Here is a 23,321-nt window from a genome sequence, read left to right as displayed (position 1 = left end):
CCTTTGTTTGCCTCTTGGCAGTCAAGGACAGCGTCAGAGGAGAAAACCAACTGCGGTGCCACTCCATAGTTTGCATCTTCACAGCCAGGGACACCAGTTAGAGGAGAATACCATTTGCAGTGCAACTCCTTGGTTTGCATCTTGGCAGTCAAGGACAGCGTCAGAGGAGAAAACCAACTGCGGTGCTACTCCATGGCTTGCATCTTGGCAGTCAAGGACACCGCCAGCAACAGAGGAGAATGCCATCTGCAGTGGCATGCCATGGTTTGCATGTTGATAGCTAGGGACACCAACAGAGGAAAGTACCATCTGCAGTGCCACGCCATGGTTTGCATCTTGCAAGTCAAGGACACCGCCAGCGTCAGAGGAGAATACCATCTCCGGTGCCACTCCATGGTTTGCTTCTTAGCAGTCAAGGACACCACCAGCGTCAGAGGAAAGTAGCATCTGCAGTGGCCTGCCAGGGTTTGCATCTTGGCTGCTTTCTATGAGGGGTGGCAACTACACTTGGTCATATCAGCATTAGGTAATAATCAACATTAAAAAAGTGGAGATTCACTGAGGCACATGGAGTGCTCAGTATGAGACATTTTACATATCCTATATTTCTTAACTGTTTCTCTGACCCAGCAACAAACAGCATGCCAATGTGAATAAATAAGCAAAGAAATTGGTCAGAAAGTGCAATCAAGCATACAGTTGCTCAAGTTGCCATGGGGCCTGAATCACCACAGACCAAGAGATCAGATTTTGATCTCCTTGGGCATGGGTGAATCTTCGGGTGCAAGGGATTGAAATTAAATGTGACAAACATGTAGGTAAAGGTACTGGGATGCTATGACTGCTGTTACACAAACCAATGACCACAGTTCTATTACTCACACTGGGTTCTACGTTCTCCACAGACGAGGATGGGCCGATGCAGCTGGCAGCAGGCGTGGAGAGTAGAGTCGTGTAGGCTCCTGCGGTTAATATGTTCATGACTCCATTTTTCAGAGATATGTGGGTCTGCTTGTGTTTATCCAAGTCAAATACATTATGGAATCCTGCACCACAGGCTGAACATGTGTGTATTTTTGTGTGTATTTTTGCACAGTACCTCTGGTGGGAAACCAGCCCATTCGTATTGATAAAGGACCCACAATCAGAACATTCCAATTGTTTCTCTATTTGATTGATCTGCTGCTGGATGTGGCTCTTCCTGTGTGCAATGAGATCCGAATTCAGACTGTAAGTTTGCCCACACTCTCCACATGAATATGGTGGCTCTCTTTTGTGGCATGGGATGTGTGCTTTCCACTGGGAGAAACAGAAGAAACTTCTCCCACACTGAGTGCAGGAAAAAGATTTCTCACTAGCACGAGCTCGCTCAGCATCATAACCTTCAAACTGCCCACCTCGTGCATTTCCTGTCAACAGACAAACACAAAAGATAAAAGGGATCAGGCGTAAATAAAAGCAGCAGTACTAACAAAGTAAAACATTAACCATATATTTGAAAACATAATCCTGTAGTTTTGCACAGATCCTCAGTTACAGGTGAGGAATGGTCACAAAATGTTTAGAGATGCAGGAGAACTCAACAACAAGTCAAAAAACTGAAAACTGAGCACAGTATATTTTTTCCAATGAAGGCAGACATGCATTTTTATTGTAAAATATAAGGAAAGATTGGGTTGAATTTGGCCTTATGGTAAGGGTTAGGTTTAAGGTATTTGTAGAGGTTATGATTTTGTTACTGGTTAACATGAAGGTTAGGTGCTAGTAAACCAGTAAAATAGGGGTACGAGGATTGGAAGGACTAGCATAAGCAGTGCTTAATTTGAGCCTGTGGCTTCTGGTGCTCGGAACTGGCACTTAATTGTGAGCACCAGCGCTTATTACAGTGCGCCACATGGTGGTATTGTCTGTCTAGTTTGGAGCACAACACTATTTTTTTATTAATTCAATTCACATTAAAAATGACTTACGCCTGCCATCCAGATTATAGATTAGCTGTAATTCTTTGTTGTAAAGCAGAGTCTTTGTGGGTACTAACAGTTATAGATACTGAGGTTAGTAGGGTTATGGTGAGTAAGGTGATCTATCTGCCCTGTGCAGATAAGGTTGATTATTTAACACGGGTGTCCTTGGGCCACTGTAGTGTTGCACTCAAATTGTATCACCGAATACTCCCTTTGAGCACTTGCCTCTCGCTGTATCAAGGTCGACCAGTCATGGCTAACTCTGCAAATGGAGGGATTTACAGCCTCCGAAATCTGAGTCGCATAATTGATAAGTTATTAGCTTGAAGGTCCAGCCAATACTTTATTGTAGGAAAATAAATGTATTTACTAAATAGTACACTTACAAATAGGGTTTGCAACTAAAACTTGAAGGGTCTACTACCTTCAGGGACAGAGAAATAACCCCAAATGTTTTTCCATCTCCGTCACTCTAGGTGCTAGAATTTTGTACAACACCAAGCCATATGACCAATGATATCCTGTGGGGAATGCTGCGAATCAGTTCTGCAAGGTTCAGAAACTGTTCAAATCTCCACTTGAGGGACTGGATACAGGCAAGCATGCTGGTACCCAAATTCTACTTTGAGCTAACCACCTGTGATACTCAAGGAAGTCTATGATTAAAGGGAGAAGCCCCCAAAAAAGTCCAAACTACAGTGTACAAAAATGGCTACCAAAAGAACAATCCAAACAACAGGATTGCCATTCTTAGGAATCCTAGCCAATATCCATGAATGTCTGGTGGGCCAGATGACTGGTATCACTCTCCTCCTAGGGATATCTCTATAACCGTGCAAAATACAAGATGGTCGCTTCTTTAGTGACCCATCAGTAGGTAATGAAAGTTTAACATGGACCAAACAAGCTGCTGATTTAGAATTGATGAGGTGATTATCCTTTGATCAGGTAGGACACTCTTGAGCCATCTTTCAGAAGTCAGTGCCCAATGTTTGCTACTTCCTACACAAACCTCCTTGCAGCTCTACATATTGCATCTCTGTGCTAATAGAACTATAATTTGAAAGTTGCGGACTGAATACAGTTCTGTCTGTGAACACCAGGGCGTCTTGTTCCGCTACCAGGCTTATGGATTCCCATGGTGCCGGCCTGCTGTCAGTGGCACATGCTGACGGTATTACAGGGGCCAGGACCATTAGATATGTTTGACATCATAAACGTTACTAAAGTGTCTTACTACTTTGATCAACTCTTTAGTTTCCTGCAAAGATGTCTCTGAATCCTCATGTCTAACTCTAAGGTCTCTATACGGTGGCTTTTTTCAGACGTACTGAGTAGTAAAAAGATACCACAGCCTCATCTCCCCATTCCCAAGCTGAGAGGGTGGCAGTTACATTTTATTTTTAATATCTCTTTATTCGTTTTACCTGTTCAACACCACACAATACAAACATTCACAACTTCATGATGGAGCCCCACACCTCTGGATAGTTTTGTCCCCATAATGTGCAGTACTATGGCAGTATCACATCCGTGGGTCCCAAACGGGACATCTCCTTCCCCTGGGTGGTTATTACAAAGCCATATGGGCGACCCGGAGGGTGGGTGGAAGGGACCAATGTGTCGCCGGGGCAACAGCTATATGTAACTTACAACAAACTACCCCCAAAAGAGGGTAACCCAACAACGTATGTGACCCATTGAATGCCCCTTTGTGTCTGCTTTTGTCCTTGAGATGACTCAGTAAGTTCTTTTATCCCTGGGATTGTCCGATCAACGCTGCTGATATTCCATCATCCCGGACAGTACCATCTCCCACCCATCCATACTTTGAGCTATTTTGTTTCATGTCTCCACCCACACCCACCCCCAGAACCCCATGGTCTCATGCCTCCTCAACCTCAATAAGTCTATACAGATAGAACTAAGTTACACCTTATTAGAAGTCAGGGGTGGGGGAGGCTCCCACTCAGGGAGGTGCGTGGCCTGTCCATCCGTCCAGTTTGATAAGATATACGTCCCACCCCCAGCCTCTCCATCTACCGGAGGTTTTGATAGCTGCATGTTCTGCCTTTGCCCACTTCAGTAAGTCCCAGCACCAGAGCATCATGGTGGTGGCAACATTAGAATTCTTAATGTCCAATTAAAAAGCATCACAACTTTAAGATCACATTGTGGTACTTTTAACACCTGGCTTGATACAGTTGATGAAAGGCAGCGTAAAGCAGAGGAACACTTGCTGGCCACTCCTTATTCTGGGCAAGACTTATGGAGCCTTTAAAGAAAAGTCACTGACCTTGAAGACAAAAGTAGGTGAGATAAATTGTGCTTTTTTGGACTCTCTGAATAACAGGAAGGGATGGCATGGCATTTTCTTTAGCACTCTTCATATCATACACCCTTGATCTCAATCTCCACCCTTGGAAAAGGGTGCACAGGTTACAGACTCAAAAGAGAGGCAAGGAAGATGCTCCTACACCAATAATTGCCTGCATACTCAGGCATCAACACAGACAACAGATGCTGTGAATTAAAATGGTCGTCCCTTCCAGCTCTTAAACAATAAAATGCATGTCTATTTTTCTTAAGAAATAAATGTAAAGCAGAAGAGGTTCTTGGCCCACATTGTCCCTTATGGAGAAAATAGTGCTGACGATGCAGCTTGCTTGATCCAGCCATAATATGGGCGATTCTACTGATTAACATAATCCTAATGTTCTGGACACTTTTTGGTGTTGTTGGAAAATCCCTTGATGGATAAAACTAAGAGGCAGACTGTGTTTCAAGGCAGATATGGCCCACTCTCTATGCAGTCTCACCGCACGTCAATGCACAGTTCGATTCCCACTAAATAACAATATGTGTGCCAGGACTGATAGTTTTTTGAAAACTGAAACTTGCTAATGACCCTTATGAATAAAACATAAACGTCTGCTTAATCATTTGCATCATTTAATGATATAGCTTGCATTTTTCTTTTTTGTAAGAAATATTCTCCGTGCAAAAAACCTTCTATGACAAATTCTATATACAATTATGTACACAATATACAAAACATTTACAGTTGAACAAATTGCACTTACACCACATGCATACCTCTTTCAAACTTCAAATGCATACTACACAATGGTCCCTAGGTGCACCATAATATTGACAAAAATTACACTTCAAGAATGAAAACGATTATGCTAAACCGTTTAAAGTGGTATTCCAATTTCTAACTGTGAGTAAACTAAAGGAACAATGATGACTCCTTAGTTCGTGTGACCTGGGACCAGGGTCGACGCGTTTCGAACCCTCAGAATGGTGGGGTTCTCATCAGGACCAAAAAGACTCTACAAAAACAAAAACAAAAACCAATTTTGGATCACTTCTTCCATAACTTCATCTTTTAGCGCCCAGCCAATTGCCGACTCTCCTACCTTAAGTCTTCTCAACAACCGATATCGTGTGTGGTGGAGCTGTCTTGGGATCTGAAATTTACATAAACTCAAATTCAAACCTTCTGTACTCTGACTAACAGACAGATAATCACACTTGAACACCAGTTAGTAACGCTCAGACGCAAAACATTGAAGTGTGTGGCCACCGGAACTTACCCCTATTGTGATAAATCTGGAGTTTTTTGTGAAAAAGGGGAGCCTCCTAGCTGCCGGTTTGAATTAAACTGAAATCAGCCTTGTTTTTAGAAACAATTACACAAACGATAGAACAGAAGCCATTGGTATAGCGGTTCACTTACCAAGTGCCGTCCTAGTTTCGCCGCGGGCTAATTGTGTCTCCACGCTGTGTCAGTCCGTGATTTTCCTTGCTTTTAACACACTGCCTGTGGGATTTAACCAAGCCTAAGTTATGATGGCCACGGTGATGTCAAACGCAGCGCAGTCTTTCAACGCCCGGTGAGTCTGACGCTCGCAGGCTCGAAGGTCAGCGGGGTATTACTCATGCTAGCAACGATCTTCAATAGCGGCATGAATACCTATAACTTTGTAAGTTGGAGGGAACTCCGTGCGTGGCGCGGCTAGCATTCGGAATTTTTTTATCGCGTGGCTGCTGGAGGAACTATCTCTTACCTAAGTCAGGATTCTTGTCTTCCTTTGTACCGCAACACTGTCGGACCGGGTTCTGTCCCTCTGTGGACGAATGCAAGATTCACTCGGCTTGTGAAACCGGGGCATTTACTTCCTGGATGTCACATGGGCTCAGGTGCTGCTGGGCTTTCTGGGAAATGTAGTCGATGTCCTGTTTTTATGATCAAGGACTTTTAATTCTAACGTGGATCTGTCAATAGGAATCAGGGCTTGATATGTTTTAATGAATCCAGTCTATACGTGCTGGAGCGTGGTGATCATATATTAAGAATGGGCTTCCTATGTTTTAAAAATTTCAGAGATTTCATTGAGACCGTTAATTGCAGTGTTATATTTCATAATTAACAACACCTCTCGTTGGCTCAGTCTCGCATCCAAGTTGCTGCCCCTTTTGTCCATTTCAATTTTAGATATCACCGTCCATCTGCGATCAGTGTCTTTATGGCTTTTTGACATCCAATGGTTCACCAATGGTGCATTTTCCACTGTTCTTCTCACCCGTGATTTATGTTGGGTAATCCTCTGACGAATTTCTTGTGTGGTCTTCCCAATATACAACTTGGGACATGGGCACACTATGCCATACACCACATTTTTTGTTTTACAGTTTGTGAAACTGTTGTGTTTCCAATGTTTCCCTTCAAAAGAGAAGACGGTACCTTCCAGTGTCTGGTCGCAACATGTGCAGGTGCCACACTTATGATGTCCAACTATTGGTGGGAGACGGAGCATCTTTCTGAGGTTAGCTGGTTGTTCGCTTGGTAGGGCTGCCCTTACTAAATGGTTGGCAACGTTCATGTCCTTCTTGAAGGCGAACAGTGGTAGTTCTGAAAAGTCCTCATTAGATTTTGAAGTAAATGCCAATTTGTAGTAATCATTTTCTTTAGTTGGTGTGCATTAGGGCAAAACGTTGTTACACATACAATTCTAGTCGGTTCGGGTTTTGGCCTCTTTTCCAATAGGGAGTCTCTGGGCACCCACCAAGCTCGTTTTAAAGCGTGTTTCACAAGTTTCTTCGGATAGCCTCTTTCTATTAATCTTTCCATGAGTTTAAAAGCATTTTCAAAGTATTCATCCTTACAGCAACAATTCCTCCGAATCCTCAAGAATTGTCCAAATGGCAAATTTTGCCGCAAACTTCTCGGATGGTAGCTTGTGTAATGGAGGGTTTTGTTTCTGTCCGTTGCCTTTCGATATAGCGTGGTTCCTAAGCCTCCATTCAACGGATATACCTTCACATCTAAGAACGTGATTGCTCTATCTGATGCTTCTGCACTGAATTTAATGTCCTGTGATCTAGAATTTATCCAAAGCACAAACTCATCCAATTGTTCTTGAAGACCGGTCCAGATAAAGAAGACATCGTCGATGTACCTCATGTACTTTGAAATGCTGTCTGAATAAGGATTATCCTTCTAAATAAACTTATCTTCTTAGAGTCCCATGAAGAGTATAGCCAACTCAGGAGCGAAGGGGCACCCCATGGCTACTCCCTTCGTCTGGAAGAAGAATTCCGAATCAAATGTGAAAAAGTTCCTCTGTAATGAAAATGTTGCTAATTCTAACAAGAATTCTGTAGGAACTCGTCTGGGGCGTGTTCGATTCCCACAGCAGGAGCGCGGTATTGTGAGAGACAGAAACAAATCCAGACCTTCTTTAAAACCCTTAGAGAACGAAGGATAAGGTTCCCTCCCAGGATTCACGGCACACTCTTATCCTGACCTCTGACATCGTCGCACAGATCTGGTCATTGTAAATATCAACACTTCTCTGGTCATTTTTTCTTCCTGCATCCCTCCTTTCCTGCATTGTGAAGTCGGCTGACACTGCTGAATTCGAATGGATCACAAAATATTCTTAAATTTTGATCTTTCTCCCATTTTACCCCTGTTTTCCAATTCCTTTCACCTTTTAGGCAAACTTGGACATGTGCACTATTTTACACTTTTGTCCCCACCTCTCCTCTCCCCCTCTTTTCTAGAGCGATTGAGATCGATAGCGGTTAGTAAGAACCACATTGCAGTACCTGTTGGTTAATACAACCATTACCCCTTACATTCAATCCTCACTCCGTCTAAATGTTGTACACCACACCTACTGGTATCTTCACTTTCAATGCATGTGTCATGTCACCTTCTAACAGCTCGCCTTTCTAAAGTTAGAGTTGTAACTTAAAACTGCCAGAAACATCTGGCATAGTTCTGCAGAAATAGACTAACGCCCTTCCTTCACTTTCGCATATTTCCTTTCACTCCACCACCCAATTTCCCGGCTCCTTTCCCAACATTTTTGACAATCATTGCAACATTCACCTACGACTAGTGCGAGGATCTTGAACGTCTTATCGCTAAACATAAATGGCCTCACTTGCTAGGACAAAAGGAAAATAGGTAAAATACTTCGTTTTGCTTCACGAAATACATCTTTCTATCAAGGAATCAGAAAAACTGAAATGCGCCTGGGTACGGAAGGTTGCATACTTCTCTTGGGATTCATAACCGGGTTAAGGTACCCTTGTGAGACACAAAGTCAGAGAAAGTGGAGCGGCCATCCTTTTTCACAAGTCTCTTCCTGTTCCCATGTTGAAACCATGATCAAGCCCGAATAGGAGATTTGCCTTTTCCAAAACTCAATCATAGGAATATATACTCACAAAAATAGGTCTATGCTCCCAGTTACTGTAGATGTGCCTTCTTTGTCAAACTGAATAAACTGCCAGTTGAGTTTCACAACCCCAAAAGGAGAGTGAAACATGGTTGTTAAGCCGATGTTGGCTAGATCTGGTAAACCCACTGGTACGGGGAGCTAAGACAGGGGAATGCCACAGGAGTTACTGTCCATTCTCACTCCAACAAATCTGTGGAGTCTGATCCATCCATAAGATTAAATGTCCTACGTTCAGAGGACTAGCACACAAATGTATTATTTTCTAATCTCAGGTTCCTTGTTGTCTAATTTACTACACTGCTACATTATGGAATGAGGTACCTCCGCTCACTCTCTCATTCTATACAGTTGGATATGTGTGTGGTAAATCTATGGCTACATCTTGGTAAATGAACCTTATTAGATAGCAACAGCCATAAGACAAAAGGTAGCTGCAATCACACTTAATCGAATTTCTTGACCTACTCGAGAGTTTAGGGACCTCTACCTGGACCCTCTGGGCTGCAAGTAAGACATACATACAAGGCAATATGATGAAGTACTCAGTGAAAGCAAAAAAATCAGCTTAAGAGAAACAAATGGTCCTTGGAGCAGACAATTGTTTCTCTCGCCCTCCGATACGAGACAAAATCATTGGATAACCTTCTTCAACAACTAGAAAAAAGAAAACATGATCTGAACTCACACTTTACTTCTGAGGCTGAATATGCTCTGTCTACACTCAAGTGGAGGAACTATGAGCAGGGTCAAAAGGCTGGTGGGTTGCTTGCAGTTCAACTGAAACAGAGGGAGGTTGTAACTGCAATACCAGTGTTCCAAAATGACGGGGAGAAATTATTTAGTCACCCAATGGAAAACAAAAAAGAATTTCCATCTGACAACTCCAATGTGTACACATCAGAGTTAGATGCCTCAAAGCTTAGGGAAGATGCTTTATTTGCAAAACTATCTATTCCATATCTCTCATTTGAGGCAAATGCATCCCTGGAAGGAAAGTCGTAATGAAGGAGATCAAATAAGCCATTAAATCAATGCCCTTTAGTAAAGCTCATGGAAAGAATGGGTTTCCCATTGAACTGTATAAATTAATTGCTGAAAATACCACTCCTCTATTGAGTGCAGTGCTCAATGTCTCAGAAAACTCTGGCTTGCTTACAGAATTTAACAGGGCTACTACAACCTTACTTCCACCAGTAACCAGGCAAAGACTGCCTTCTATGTGCCAGCTACTGGCCAATACTGTTAATAAATTCAGGCATTAAAATTTAGCAAAGGTGCTGGTCAACTACCTGAAAACAATGTTCACTACACTGATCAATGATTCTTGACTGTGAATACTTCCTTGTTATGTTATGTTATGTTAAAAAAAATTGTTACTGCGCACGGTCACCAATTGGTTTCATGGCACTCAGAGACAAGTGGAGAGAAGGAGCAGGTGAGTAAGAGACTATTCATAAGCTAATTGGAACAGATAAGTTTTCAGGTTTTTACGGAAAGAGTTTTCAGGTTTTTACGGAAAGTGATGTAGTCAGGAGTAAGCCGGATTGGAAGGGGGAAGGAGTTCCAGGTAGAAGGAGCAAGGAAGGAGAAACAGGCACCGCCATGTTTTTTCCGTTTGAACCTGGGGGTAATCAAAAGATTGTGAGCAGATGACCTGAGATGCCGTGAGGGAATGTGACGGTTGAGACTAAGAGAAATAAAGGCAGGAGCAAGAGCAGATAGAGATTTGAAAACGGTGCAGCCCAATTTAAAGATACAGCGGGACGCGACCGGGAGCCAGTGCAGTCTTTTCAACAAGGGCATGACATGTTGGTGCTTAGGTTGTTGAAAGACCAATCTGGCCGCCTGGTTTTGTACCAGCTGAAGCCGATGAAGGTGGTACGCGGGGATCCCCACATACAGGCAATTCGCATAGTCAATGCGCGAAGTGACCAGGGCCATAATAACAAGTATGAGAGCCTCTGGGGATAAAAACCTTCGGATTTTACCAAGTCTGCGTAGGTGATTAAAGCAGGCCGAGGTAACGGAGTTGATTTGAGGCCTCATCGACAGGTCACTTGAAATGATGACACCAAGGCTCTTCACGGACTTGACTGGGCAGGGGGGGGAGCCAAGAGCTGGGGGCCAAAAGTTAGAACTCCAAGCGTTTGTGGGCCCACCGGTCAGGACCAACTCAGTCTTGCTGGGGTTGAGCTTCAGCTGGCTGAAGTTCATCCACTCATAGATGGTAAGCATGATCGATTGAAAATTAGAGCAAGAGAGAGGGGAGGGATCGATGGGAAAAATTAGTTGCAGGTCATCTGCATAATTGAAAATGGTGACAGGAGAGTGACAAAGAGAGGCTAGAAGGGGTTGCATGTACAGGTTAAATAAAAGGCGGGATAAAGCGGAACCCTGGGGGACACCACAGGAAAGTGACGTTTGGGGGGCAGAGAAAGTGGAGAGTTGGACCGATTGAGAGCGTTGTTGAAGGAAGGACCCAATCCAGGTCAAGGCCAGGCCATGGATACCCGCATTTCTGACACAGTCGATCAAGATAACATGATCGACCGTGTCAAAAGCGGCCGACAGGTCTAGTAGCACCAAGGCCTGGGCCAGGTTCTTATTGGCCCCCTGTCTAAGCGCAGGTCAATAAGAAATCATTTACCAACTCTTCACCACCACCTAAACTGAAAAGACCTGGATAATAAATGAGAGCTCTCAATGAACCTCTAGAAAGCATTTGAACAGGTCAAATGGGAAAAACACTTCAAAACTCTCTCCTGAGTGGGTATTGTCTGGCTTTCATCACAAATTGTGGTACCAAGAGCTCTCGGTTAGAGTATACTGCAGAAGCATCCGATCTGATTCCTTTTGTATCCACAGGGATATGTGTCAAATCTATCCTCTGTCACTTTTATTGTGTGTATTAGACCTACAGGCATCGGCAGTGGTAATTATCAGGTCTAGATTGACCGATGGTAAAGAAACACTGGCAGGATACATTCCATGTATTACTTTCTGGACCAGCAACAGATACATCTGTAAGCAAGAAGCTATGTCTAACTTTCCATCAGTGAAATACTGTTCCGAGATGTCCACTAAACACAGACTCCACTCCAAGATGGTATTCCAGTGTGTTCCTTTCTGAGACCAGCCCCTTCCTGTCAGATGGCTCCTGGTCAAAGGCCAGCCCCTTCCTGTCAGGTGGTTCCTGGTTAAAGGTCAGCCCCTTCCTGTCAGGTGGTCCTTGGTCAAAGGTCAGCCCCTTCCTGTCAGGTGGTTCCTGGTCAAAGGTCAGCCCCTTCCTGTCAGGTGGTCCTTGGTCAAAGGTCAGCCCCTTCCTGTCAGGTGGTTCCTGGTCAAAGGTCAGCCCCTTCCTGTCAGATGGCTCCTGGTCAAAGACCAGCCCCTTCCTGTCAGGTGGTTCCTGTTCTAGTAGTATATTAAGATCCTACGATCAGTGTACCAGTGCTTTGCAACCCCTCGGCCTTGCTCCTGCTTCTGGATTCTTTGCTCCTGATCTGCTTCGGTCCTGCAAGCTCAAGCTCTGCTTCTACTCCATCTCCAGTCCTGCCATGTCCTAATTCATTTTACTCCAATGCTCCCAGATATGCCGGATCCACCAGATCCAGTGTCAGGATTTGATAAGGCGTGGCTAGTCTTCTCGAGCATCATTATGGCACTCCAAGTACGGTTACCGGGACAGAAACTGTAGTGGTCCTCAAATAACCTCTTGTGTGAGCACGTTGTAATGCATATGGCTTTGCAACAGGCATATGACTGACAAGCTATGTTGTTAACGATGCATCTGTAATTGCCTGCTTTTTGCTTCCTTGGCGCGGTCTTCTCTCATTAGAGAAGCCTCATCCAGCCTCCAGAACAGCAGTAAGCTCCTTGCACCTGTAAGTCTAAGCTAACAGAAAGATATTGCAGGATTTGCAGATCATGTGAGACCCGGTCTCCTTTAGGTGAACTTGTGAAGCCTACAGAAGTCAGCTGCTCCTTAAATACAGGACTGTTTTGCTTCAAAACAGGTAGTTTCATGGGGCTTTGGATGATCTGCTTTGCAGAAGTATTGCAGGATACAGGGCCATTAAGTATTGTAGTTGTTTTGATTCCCAAACCCCTTGCCTTGGATCCATTAGATTTCCAGCCGATGTGTTAAATTTCACTGATGTGAGATGGCCAAGAAGGATTGTAGGGTCCACACAGCCTCTGCAATTGTGCAGCGAATAGTGTGTGCTCAGTTAGTAGGATTTGACTTCCAGCTCCAACCGTGCCAGCTTTTCCTTGTGCTGGTCTAACCCAGATTATAAAATGTAAGACTTGCAAAATGCGAATGTAAGACTCCTAAAAATGCGACCAAGCACTTGGAATTGTTTTTATGCCAGGGAGTGTTTTCCTTGAGGGGACAGGCACTACTTAACCAGAGGGTGTCCTCGGTAACCAGGACAGACAATGTGGCTTCTGGACCCTCTAATTCCACAGATTAACCACCATCTAGCCCCAGCAAACTCAGTTCAGTTTCAGACTTTGCAGAATGAAAAAGATGCCGTACAGCAAAATTTTGCCATACATTCACCTCTCAACCTTCCTACGGCCGAGCCAGACAGAAAACTCAGATTGAGACTCTGCAGGATGAATAGGCTGCTTTACAGCAAAAAGTATCCACACATTTACTTTTGGACCTTCATAGGGCCAGACCAGGCACCCAGTGTTCAATGTGGATCCTCTGAAAGTGAAGCAATTCCTTTATGACTTCTTGGTACATTTAATGTTTATCCAATCCAGTTACTTTCATAAGTAGCCTTTTATCCTACGTCTTTTCTGAGGCTACAACTCTAGTCATCACTTATGACTCCTGTTCAGATGATTATGATACCTTCTCAGCTTTGTTATGCATGTTTGTTCGCTGTGATCATGAGACTTCTGCAGAAGCAGCACTTTGTGGACTCCAGCAAGGCACCATAAATGACATGACATCCTTACTGATTTATGTATCATCCCAAAAGGCCATCGCAAAATAGAGAATTGCAAAATTAGCGATTACCTATTTGCGAATGCTATTAAGGAATTGCAAATTGGATTCCTTAAATGCAATTCCGGAAGAACCAGAAATGTGCTATTTGTCTTAAGGAGTTGCAAATTACCACCAACTTCAAGTTGGTGGTAATTTGCGATTTTCCTTAAAAATGCACTTTTTTTATTTTTTTAAAAGTGCCATTTGTTGCACATACATGCCCTTAGGGCATGTATGTTCTCAAAATGTGCACACATGCATATTTCAGGGGTGTAACAGGGTGTCCTGTGGGCACCCTTGCAAGCTTGAAATTGCATTCTCAATTTGCGATTCTCTAATTGGTAATCACAAATTGAGAATGTCTTCCCATTCATTCCTATGGGCCTCCTAGCCAATAGGAATGAATGGGAAGGTATTCCTTATTACGAATATCAATTTGCAATTCGCAAATAAGGAATATGTTGGATTCGCAATTTTTTTTGCAAATCCTACATACATTGCATTTTGCGATTCTCTAATTGCGATTCGCTAAAAATCGCAATTTGAGAATCGTAAAACTCTTTTTTGATACATATGGCCCCAAGACACACTTTTTCACTATCCTAGAAGAGGCAGGGGAATTGACGTCTGAATGGCAAGAACTTAAACAGTACACTCAGCAAACCGGAACTTCTGGCTGAATCCCGCTTGTCACCATTAAGAGACACCCAAGATCCTACAGGAGCTGTGCAGACCTACCCTGGTCCGACCATGGAAGCATGGGGAAGACACGATCTCCTTCGATACAGAGGGAGAGGAAACACCAACAAGACTCCTGAGTCGGGGCCTTTATGGAGTGGGATAGAGACAGTTTGGTGGTTTCCAGTGACGGGGGGACTTGGCTGAGTATGTAAGTGCTTTTCACGAGGGTGTAGTAGTCCGGGAACTGATGACGACAAAAATATGTTCAGCGGCCCTGGTGATCGGCCGTCGTGGGGTACCATAACCAGATAATCCTTAAAACGAATAGGTCCACCTCTAATGCCTAAATTGCAATATAATCGTTATGTTTTTCTGTTGGAAATATTTGGGCGACAGATGCTTCTGGGGTAGATGTGTCAGGATAAGGTATTTGGGGGGAAGGGGATATGTTATTTTTCTGTTCTTTGCTTGAACTGTCTGTGTTTTAGCCAAATCTTACCAGCGTCAGAAAGAACGCCTTATAGGAAGGGCGATGCTTAGAGGCAAGAATACTAAGAATCGAGAAACATTGCCTGGAGGGAGCCCCGGAAACGGTATACAGGCAACTTGACATCAATAGAACCTCACTGCAACAATTAGCGATAGACGAGGCGCGCCTCCACTAAACAGGTGTATGAGCACGGGGACAAATATAGAAAGCTCCTCTACTGGCTGGCCACCAGAGAACTGTGGTCCTAGATCATTCCCAAAGTGGTCACCTCAGATGGCAGGCACACGACGGTTGCTGGAGAGATAGCAGAGGCAGTCGCCACATACTACTAAAAGTTATACGCCCCAAATCCCCGCCTAGACCGGGAGCAAAGTAATCTACTACTAACCATTCAGGTTAATTGGAACAAATCTCTGTTAGTCCCACTGAAGGATGACGTGCCCTTTGTGTCCTGGCTAGTACCTGGAAGTCTATATATCGATATTCCAGGAACTTACGCAGCACCAGAATCTCGCCCCTTTCTTAAAAGACACGAAGCAGGCCCTTCACAAATGGACAACCCCCCCCTGCTGAATATTCTGGGACAAGTAGCCTTAAAATGATGGTGTATAGTCCATTTGTGGAGGATCTGCTTCGTGTCTTTTAAGAAAGGGGCGAGATTCAGGTGCTGCGTAAGTTCCTGGAACCTCTACATTCTACAAAACCTTTTTGGTTCTGACAGCTCAACAGGCTCATTTGGCTTTTCTATGGGTAGGGCGGACACTGTAAGTTTTAACTTTCACCAGTGGGGAAGGGCTGGCAGATGTCCAGCTCCACTACCTGGCATTGCAGCTTTCAATTATCAATGACCGGATGTGTATGGGTTGGGGAGACCCAGTCCACAGGTTGGAATTGGCGTTGCTGGCCCTAGACAACATATTAGCACTCCTGTATGATGACTTTATCCCTGCACCCAATCTGGCCCCAACAAAGGCAGTGCTCCTGTGCTGGTGAGATGCGCTTCACTTTATAGGAGGGGACAAGAGAGTAACTCAGGAAACTCTGCTATGGCACAATGGTGGCTCAGACACACCTCCCAGATGCAGGGGTTCAAGCAATGGGATAGGATTTGGATCAAGACTCTGGGGGAATTATGGAGCAGGGCACACATCAAATTCTTCACAGACCTACAGCAGCACTTACAACTACATAACTCCCTATTTCACAAATATCTACAAATTAGGTACACACCAGCAGTTCATTGTTTGGAACTCTAACATGCCAGAATATAGCCCGATAGAGGCCCATGTGCTTATGAGTATCCTGATTTGGGGACAGGTAGACAAGATCTATTGCTCCCTCCTTAAAAAAGCACCAGACACATTTGGGCCCTTAAAGTTACATCGGGAGGGGTGAGTCGGAGAGCTGGAGGACTTGGACTGGAGAGACGCCTGGACGGCCCCACTGGATCTAGCGGTGTCATAGAGTTAACTATCCACTCACGGCTTACTTCACACCGAGGTGGTTGCCAAGCAAGGAGTCTTACAGCCCTTACCTGCTTCCGCTGCACACACTCAGATGCAGACTACTTTCAGTGCCCTGTAATTGCTAAATATTGGAGTTGGATTGCTAGTATGCTTACAAGGGTATTGGGAAGACACGTTTACCTCTTGCCTATACTAGCCCATTTGGAGATATTAGCTGACATGGGAGGGAGCAGGGACGAGCAATCACTGGTGGGCATGGCGACGGTATTGGTAAAGCGTGATATTGCTCAGAAGTGAAGCTCCCCCAACCCAACCACGATCTGGCGTCAAGCAATGTACTAGTGCTCGAAGCAGGAGGAGTCCATCTGCAGGGCAAGGGCCTGCCAAGGAAGCATACCAAAGTGCAGGGCCACTACTGACTCAAAGGAGTGGAGTAAGGGGAGCAGATGTGTGGGGAAATAGCACTAATGGTGGGGAGCTGATGGGAGGGGACGGCGGGGAAAAGGTGTGTTAGTATAACGCGAACTGCCTTACTTGCTGGAAAAAGAATACAAATTTTGTTATAAAATAAATAATATCCCTCAAATGGCAGACTCAATCTGGAGAATTTTCATACCAGTGCTCCCGCATGCCGCAAGGTGGCTTTGTGTGGATAAAGACTGGCTCCATACTGAATAATACGTGACAGAGCTGCATGCAATTGCCAATCCTGTGCGCTGACGTCAGCTTCTTGTATTTTCCTTTTCTGCACCCTCAATTGTTGAATACTGTGTGCTAACTACAAACTTGGGACCTTTTAAGTTTTAAAAATAAGCACAAGAAAAGCCAGAGAGGTGGGAGAGCAATGAAGAATCAGAGATTAGATAAAGTATCCAACAGAAAGAACATTACAGAAGTAACTTGTTCTTGTGATGGCTACTTCTTACCGCAGATTCCTTTCCCAACTTCAGATTACATATGAAAGCAGTACCTTCTTAAGGTGAAAGGTGCATGGAGGAGACTCATACCAAAAAGTCATGCAGAATCGAGCCGAGAAAGTGTCTGAACCTCAACGTCAAGGCAGTAGTGCTTCATGGAGGTATGCACCAATGCTCCTGTCACAACCTGGCAGATATCAAGGACAGGTCTCCCTCATGCCAACACAGTTGTGGTAACCTAGGCCCTGGTAGAATGGGCTCTCATACCTTCCAGGGGCTGCTTCTTGGTCAGTGCACAGCAGAACTTAATTCAGAGGACTATCAACCTCGACAAGGTCCTCTTCCCAGCCTTCCCTTTCCTTGCTGAAGAAAACTCTACACAAATCTGATTTTCCATTTGATGATACTTGGTACAATCTATGTAGAAGGTTAAAGCCCTTTTGGGGTCAAACTGGTAGAGCTTCTCCTCCTCTTAAGATGACTGGGAAGGGGGGTACAGAATGCTGGTGATGGATTGTCCAACATAGAAGGGAATAATGAGTCCGTCCGAGTCCTCAGCAACAAGTTGTCTGGTAAAGAAAAGGTGCTGTACAGCGGATGCACCGAGAATACCCTTAATTCAATCATGCATCAGCTCAAAGGGCATGCAAATAAAGAATGTTAAAACTAAATCAAGGTCCCACTGTGGCATCACAAACAACTTGGAGGAAATGTCTGCCAAACCTTCAATAAATCTCATTGCAACTGGTGATTTAATCAAGAATGACTGGTTCGGCAAATGCAGGAAGGCCGAAAGTGCTGACAAATACCCATTTACCAATAACCTTTTACCGTTCCCACTGCACGGCCTTGTTTGCCTGTAAGGGGTCTGCATTCCAGGCACCGCACAAGGTCCCAAATTGTTCCCACGCCCGACATAAATGGATTTCGTGGAAGAGTGCCTAGCTGCGAGGATGGCATCCACCCCCTCAGTTGGTAAATCAAACGCAGTCTATTTCAACTGTGTAACCACGAGACATCGAGGTTTAAGTTGAGTAGATTCAGGTGGAGGGCCCTGCCCTGTTATTGAGACAGGAGTTTCTCTCCAAGTGGCAGCCTGATTGAAGGACACATGCTCAAGAGTTCAGGATACCCCTCTCTCTTGGCCCACGTTGACTTGGGCCTGGTCATTCTTGAGCTTTATCAGAACTTGTGCAGGAGAGGAAGTGGCAGGAAGGTTTACAGGAGTTCTTTGTACCATTTGAGCCAGAATGCATCTCCTAACAAGTGTTTTTGCATACTTCAACACTCATAATTGTTGACAGTGCATGTTTAACAGTGGCGAAAATATCTAGCCTGCATTCCCCCCACTGATGGAAGTCACCTGTGGCACTTCAGGATATAAACATAACTTGTGCACCGCCCTAAGGTACCTGCCCAATTTGTCTGCTCTGGCATTCAGGGAATTCCAGCCACCTCCAGTTGTGCAAAGTCTCCTTGTGCAAGACATAAGAACCTACTCTGCCTTGCTTGCTGCAGTACTGCATCGTGGGGGTGATTTTTGTGAGAACCTGCCCCAGCCTACCTTAATAGATGGCAGGAAGGCCTTCAGGGTCAGACGAATAGCCTGTAGCACCAGTAAATTGATGTGAAACCAGCCTTACACTGGGGACAAGAATACTCTGATCTCCCCCTTTCACAGGTGACCCCATAACCCAGAAGTGATGCACCTATCACTAAGTTAGCTCCCAGTGTGGAAGAGAGAGTGGCCTGACTCAAGACAAACTGTAGTCAGTCACCCCCCACTGCAGATCTTGAAGTGCTTCCTCTGAGATATGGATGGTGTCGGAAAGGTGACCTTGGTGCTGAGTCCACTGGGAATTCATGTTCCACTGTAAGGTTGGCATATGCCGCCTGCTGTAATTGACAAGGAGGATGCACAAGGAAAGAAGCCTCAGAACCACCCAATTGAGGAGAGAGGCAGAAATATAGTTCTCATAGCCCGCTTACTGGTGCAGAGATAAAGTCCTGAACTCCACTGTGTCAAGGATTGCCCAAATGAATGGAAGCCTCTGAGAGAAATCAGGCGAGACTCATTTATGGGGAAACCCAACAATGTCAAAAGATACGTTGTACTCTAAATGACCCATGGACCATGTCTAATGAAAGCAAACCTGCAATCAGGGGCGAGTCAGGTACAGTAATACAGAAACTCAGAACTGTCATAATTTTTATCAGCATCCAAGGGACACTGGTGAGGCTGAATGAGAACTGAAAATGCTCCTAGACCACCTTGAACCATAGGTAACATCTGTGGGACAGCCAGACGGGTATATGAAAATACTTGTACTGCAAGTCCAAGGACACAATCCAGTTAATCAGGTTCAGGACATATGGCATCTGGGCCAATGTGATCATTTTGAATCTGTCCTTCCACATTAAGGTGTTGAGGGGTCCAAGATATCGTTGAGGCCCCCCATCCTTCTTCAGGTAAAAAGAAATAGCGAGAGTACAAACACCTGCCTCTCTGAGTTTATGGCACATTTGAAGAGCAACAGCGTACCTTCTATAGTAGGATGGACAGATGCTCTTCTGAAATCTGTTACGTGTGGGAGGGATACATGGTAGGGAGGAAACAAAAGGTAGGACATAACCTAAAAATAAATAAATTACAAGACCAATCTGTAGATTGCCAAGCCAGAAGGAGGTGCCCGATCCTATCTCCTACTGAATGGGCCTGAGCAACTTGACGGCAAACTAATGCCGTTCGCTACCCGTTGTAGCATGGGAGGAGGAGTTGGAAGACTGATGCCCTGCTGGCCCAAACCTTGCCTGCCGGATCTAACCCCCAAAGGACTTGGCTGCCTGTTGCTGGTTGGGAAGTATGCCTAGGTCTATACGCTAGCCCTCTACAGCAGCCCATACATTTTAAAAACTGTTGCAGAAATTGTTTGCCAGTGACCAACAGCCAAAGAAACACCCGGTAACTCTACTGCCTTTACAGCATTCCAAAGCAGAATCATCCTTCTCACAGACTCAGGACTCATCAAAGGGCATGCCATCAGTGAAACGTGCACATCTCTGGAGAACCCAGTGAACTGCACCCAGGCATGTGGATGATGGATCACATTAGTACCAAGCTCCTTGCCAAGACAAGTTTGCGCAGATAACATATTTGACAGTGTCTTGCCTGTCATGTTTAATCTGGGCCAAAGAGAATTGAATATCCTCTGTGGCTGCCTGCAAGATCTAACTGGGCATATCCCAAGGGGCTGGATGTATCAGCCCAGATAGACTGCGGGTAGAGACCGCCACGCCATACTGCCTGAAGAAAACATATGTTTGCCAAAGGGGGTCAGTCTTTTTGATTCTCTATCCAGAGAGGTGGTGGTACATGAATTAGGACTCAATTTACTGGTCAAGGCCTGTACAATAAGGTTCTAGTGAATTGGCTGCTTGGAGTGAATATCTGACTGGTATTCGCCGGTAGATGTCTGGCCATGTCCCTCTTCAGAGGTGGGCGAGAACCAGGCAGCCAACCGAGCATCTGTGAGGGTGCTAATCCCGGCTGCAAAATTTCTGTCAAAAGATGTTTTAGTCTCTGTAGAGGGCAGCTGTAACTCCACTGCAAATGATGTTCTCTCTTCCATTTGTGGCCCAAATAATGAGTCTATCTCTGTTGCAGAAGAGATTTCAAGCCCACTGGCATTCTGTAAATCAAGGTACAACACATCAGTGTAACGAGGGGGAGCAAATGATTCTGCCCGCCATATCATCATCAACATCCTGGGTCGATCCTGCTCCGGCGAAGGGTCAGAATCAAAGCCAGAAAGATAAGACACCCTCTGCTGATAGCTGCGATTCCATAAGTCAGGCAGTATGACAACCTGTTGCACTTTAGTAATCTCCAAGCACAACACAGGGTGAGCTCGGGCCAACATGGATCATCTCCGGATGCAGGTGGCTGGAAGCAGCATGGATTGTGGGACTGCAGTAGAAGCCTTTACCAAAGGTGGTACGGGCACAGTAATGGTCCCCAAGGCAACAGATGGTGCCAGGGAGGGGCCCGCATGTAGAAACCTGACTGGAGGTCTGTGCAGTTCTATGGGGGGGCGACAGCATGCTAGAGGAAGCCAGAAGATCATTGAATATTTGCAACATGGCCTCTTTGAAAGCAATGATTTGTGCGGTTGACGACAGACTCTAGAACGCAGGATACATCAGGACAATCTTAGGAATTTGCTCATCAACCCACGACCTCTATAGAGTGGGAATTACATCTTGACACCCTTGCCTTCTCCTTGGAGTCAGAGTGGCCAGATGGGATAGAGTCCTGCTTTGCTTTTTTATGCTTGCATTTCAACTTAGACTTATGCACAGCTTTGAGTGAGATGTGGAACAGTGACTGGAACTGAGTCCGGTCCCGTGACTTGCAGGGGGAGTTTGATATACATCAAGACCGCAACTTCTTTTCTCTGCCACACACAACTTACTTTCCTGGTGTAGAATCGTCTTTGGGGGCATAAGGGCAAACTTATCACACAACTCAGAGTATTTTCCACAGCCCATGCACCAAAGACATGCCTCGTGCTGGTCTGTTACCGCAATCTGCTTTCTGCAGTCGCAGCACAGCTTGAATCCTGTTGTTTTCAATGGGGACATTGTTCCCTAGCACAATGCGAAAAGTTTGGAAGTTCATCAAAAACCTGGCAAAAGTCAGGAGTGGTGCTCAGGATTCATGTTGGAAGGTGCAGAAAGATAGGAACTGACATCAGCACACATGGATGGTGCTTATTTGGGGCTCTGCTGTGTAACTTCTGGGTGGTATGATATTGGCACGAGCTCGACAGCACTGATATGAAAAATCTCCCGACCCAGTCTGGTGCCAGCTGGATATTTCAAGGTAAGGAATCTGCAGTTTGAACTATCTATCAAAATCCAGCCATACTTTTTTAAGCTCACCACATTTCTATATATGGTCCTTTTCTTAAAAAAGAAAACCAGACCACTTCAGCGGCAACAGGCCTTCATTGCTCTTTGTGTGTGCCAGACTGTTAGGTCACAAGACATTTTTGGAGTTTGGGAGAGATGGCACACCAGACCAAAAGTGGACCAGTACAATCAGGCCCATTTCTGGGTTCAAGAGTGGGAAACTAGGCAAATAGATCCCACCTGGAGAGGGTTTCCTGGTCTGACAACAGCAGTCGTTGCGACTCTTTGCTATTTGCTTTCGTTTACACTCAGCTTGTCCCGTTCTTTCACCTTTATTGCTTTCTACCTACTTCAGTTCCCTTTGTTCTTCTAGTTTCCTTACCTGTTTTGTTACCCTCTTGTCAATTTGTCTCCTTGCCCAGACCTCCTCCTTCCTGCTGCAGCATTGGCATTTCGTCTTCGGCTCCTGGGCGGGACAAGCAGTACACTGGGGGCTAGTTACAGCATCCACTCTGCTTGCACTGGTTAAGTCTGGAATTCTGTTACCTTTAGGTATAATTACTTTCCTATTGATTTCTACATTTATTCATTTGTGTTCTCTCACCCTTAGGTGGATACCTTGAAGTTCATAGTTTTTCTCAGGTACAATGTACCCAAGGAATCCAGTCCAGGTCATCGGCCCGAAGGAGTGTGACACTCTCTCTCCCTCCTCATTCCCTCCTTCCCTTACTTTGGATCTCCATTAACATCCGTGACCTCCAGCAAGGGTTTGAGTCGACATCTAGGGGTAGACAGAGTAATTGGCCTTGACATCAAAACACTCGCACTACTGTGCTCCTGACAAAGTTGGCCCTTCAGAGACCTCATCTGATGCTAGTACACACAGTACAGACATTGACTGAGAGGTAAGTTACAGCTTACCAGCTAAAATGTACTGAAGGGATGAGGAGTGCACACAAGCTGCCTGGGATAACGGAAACAAATGTATGTAATTCAAAGAAACAGCTCCATGGCACAGAATCCCTGAGCACTAAAAAAGCAGGTTCATGTCGATATCCAGTATCACAAATAAAGGAACGAGTGGCAGTGGAGGGGCTTGACTGTGAAAACATAATCATATATTCCTACGTAC

At 44.9% G+C, this 23,321-nt stretch overlaps 1 protein-coding gene across 4 annotated transcripts in view; it reads right to left on the bottom strand.

Moving 5' to 3' along the window:
• Positions 1–23,321, bottom strand: part of LOC144773579 (uncharacterized) — a 319,451-nt gene that overhangs the window by 110,151 nt on the left and 185,979 nt on the right. For all 4 annotated transcript variants that reach the window (XM_078658700.1, XM_078658702.1, XM_078658703.1 and 1 more), the window contains exon 7: positions 883–1,409. In XM_078658700.1, the coding sequence (XP_078514826.1) occupies positions 883–1,409 (527 nt within the window). The remainder of the gene's footprint in view (positions 1–882; positions 1,410–23,321) is intronic.

The sequence above is a fragment of the Lissotriton helveticus genome, chromosome 8 (genome assembly GCF_964261635.1).
Source record: "Lissotriton helveticus chromosome 8, aLisHel1.1, whole genome shotgun sequence".
Classification (NCBI taxonomy): Eukaryota; Metazoa; Chordata; class Amphibia; order Caudata; family Salamandridae; genus Lissotriton; species Lissotriton helveticus.
Note: the sequence above shows the minus strand (reverse complement) of the source record. Positions and strands in the feature narration are given on the sequence as shown.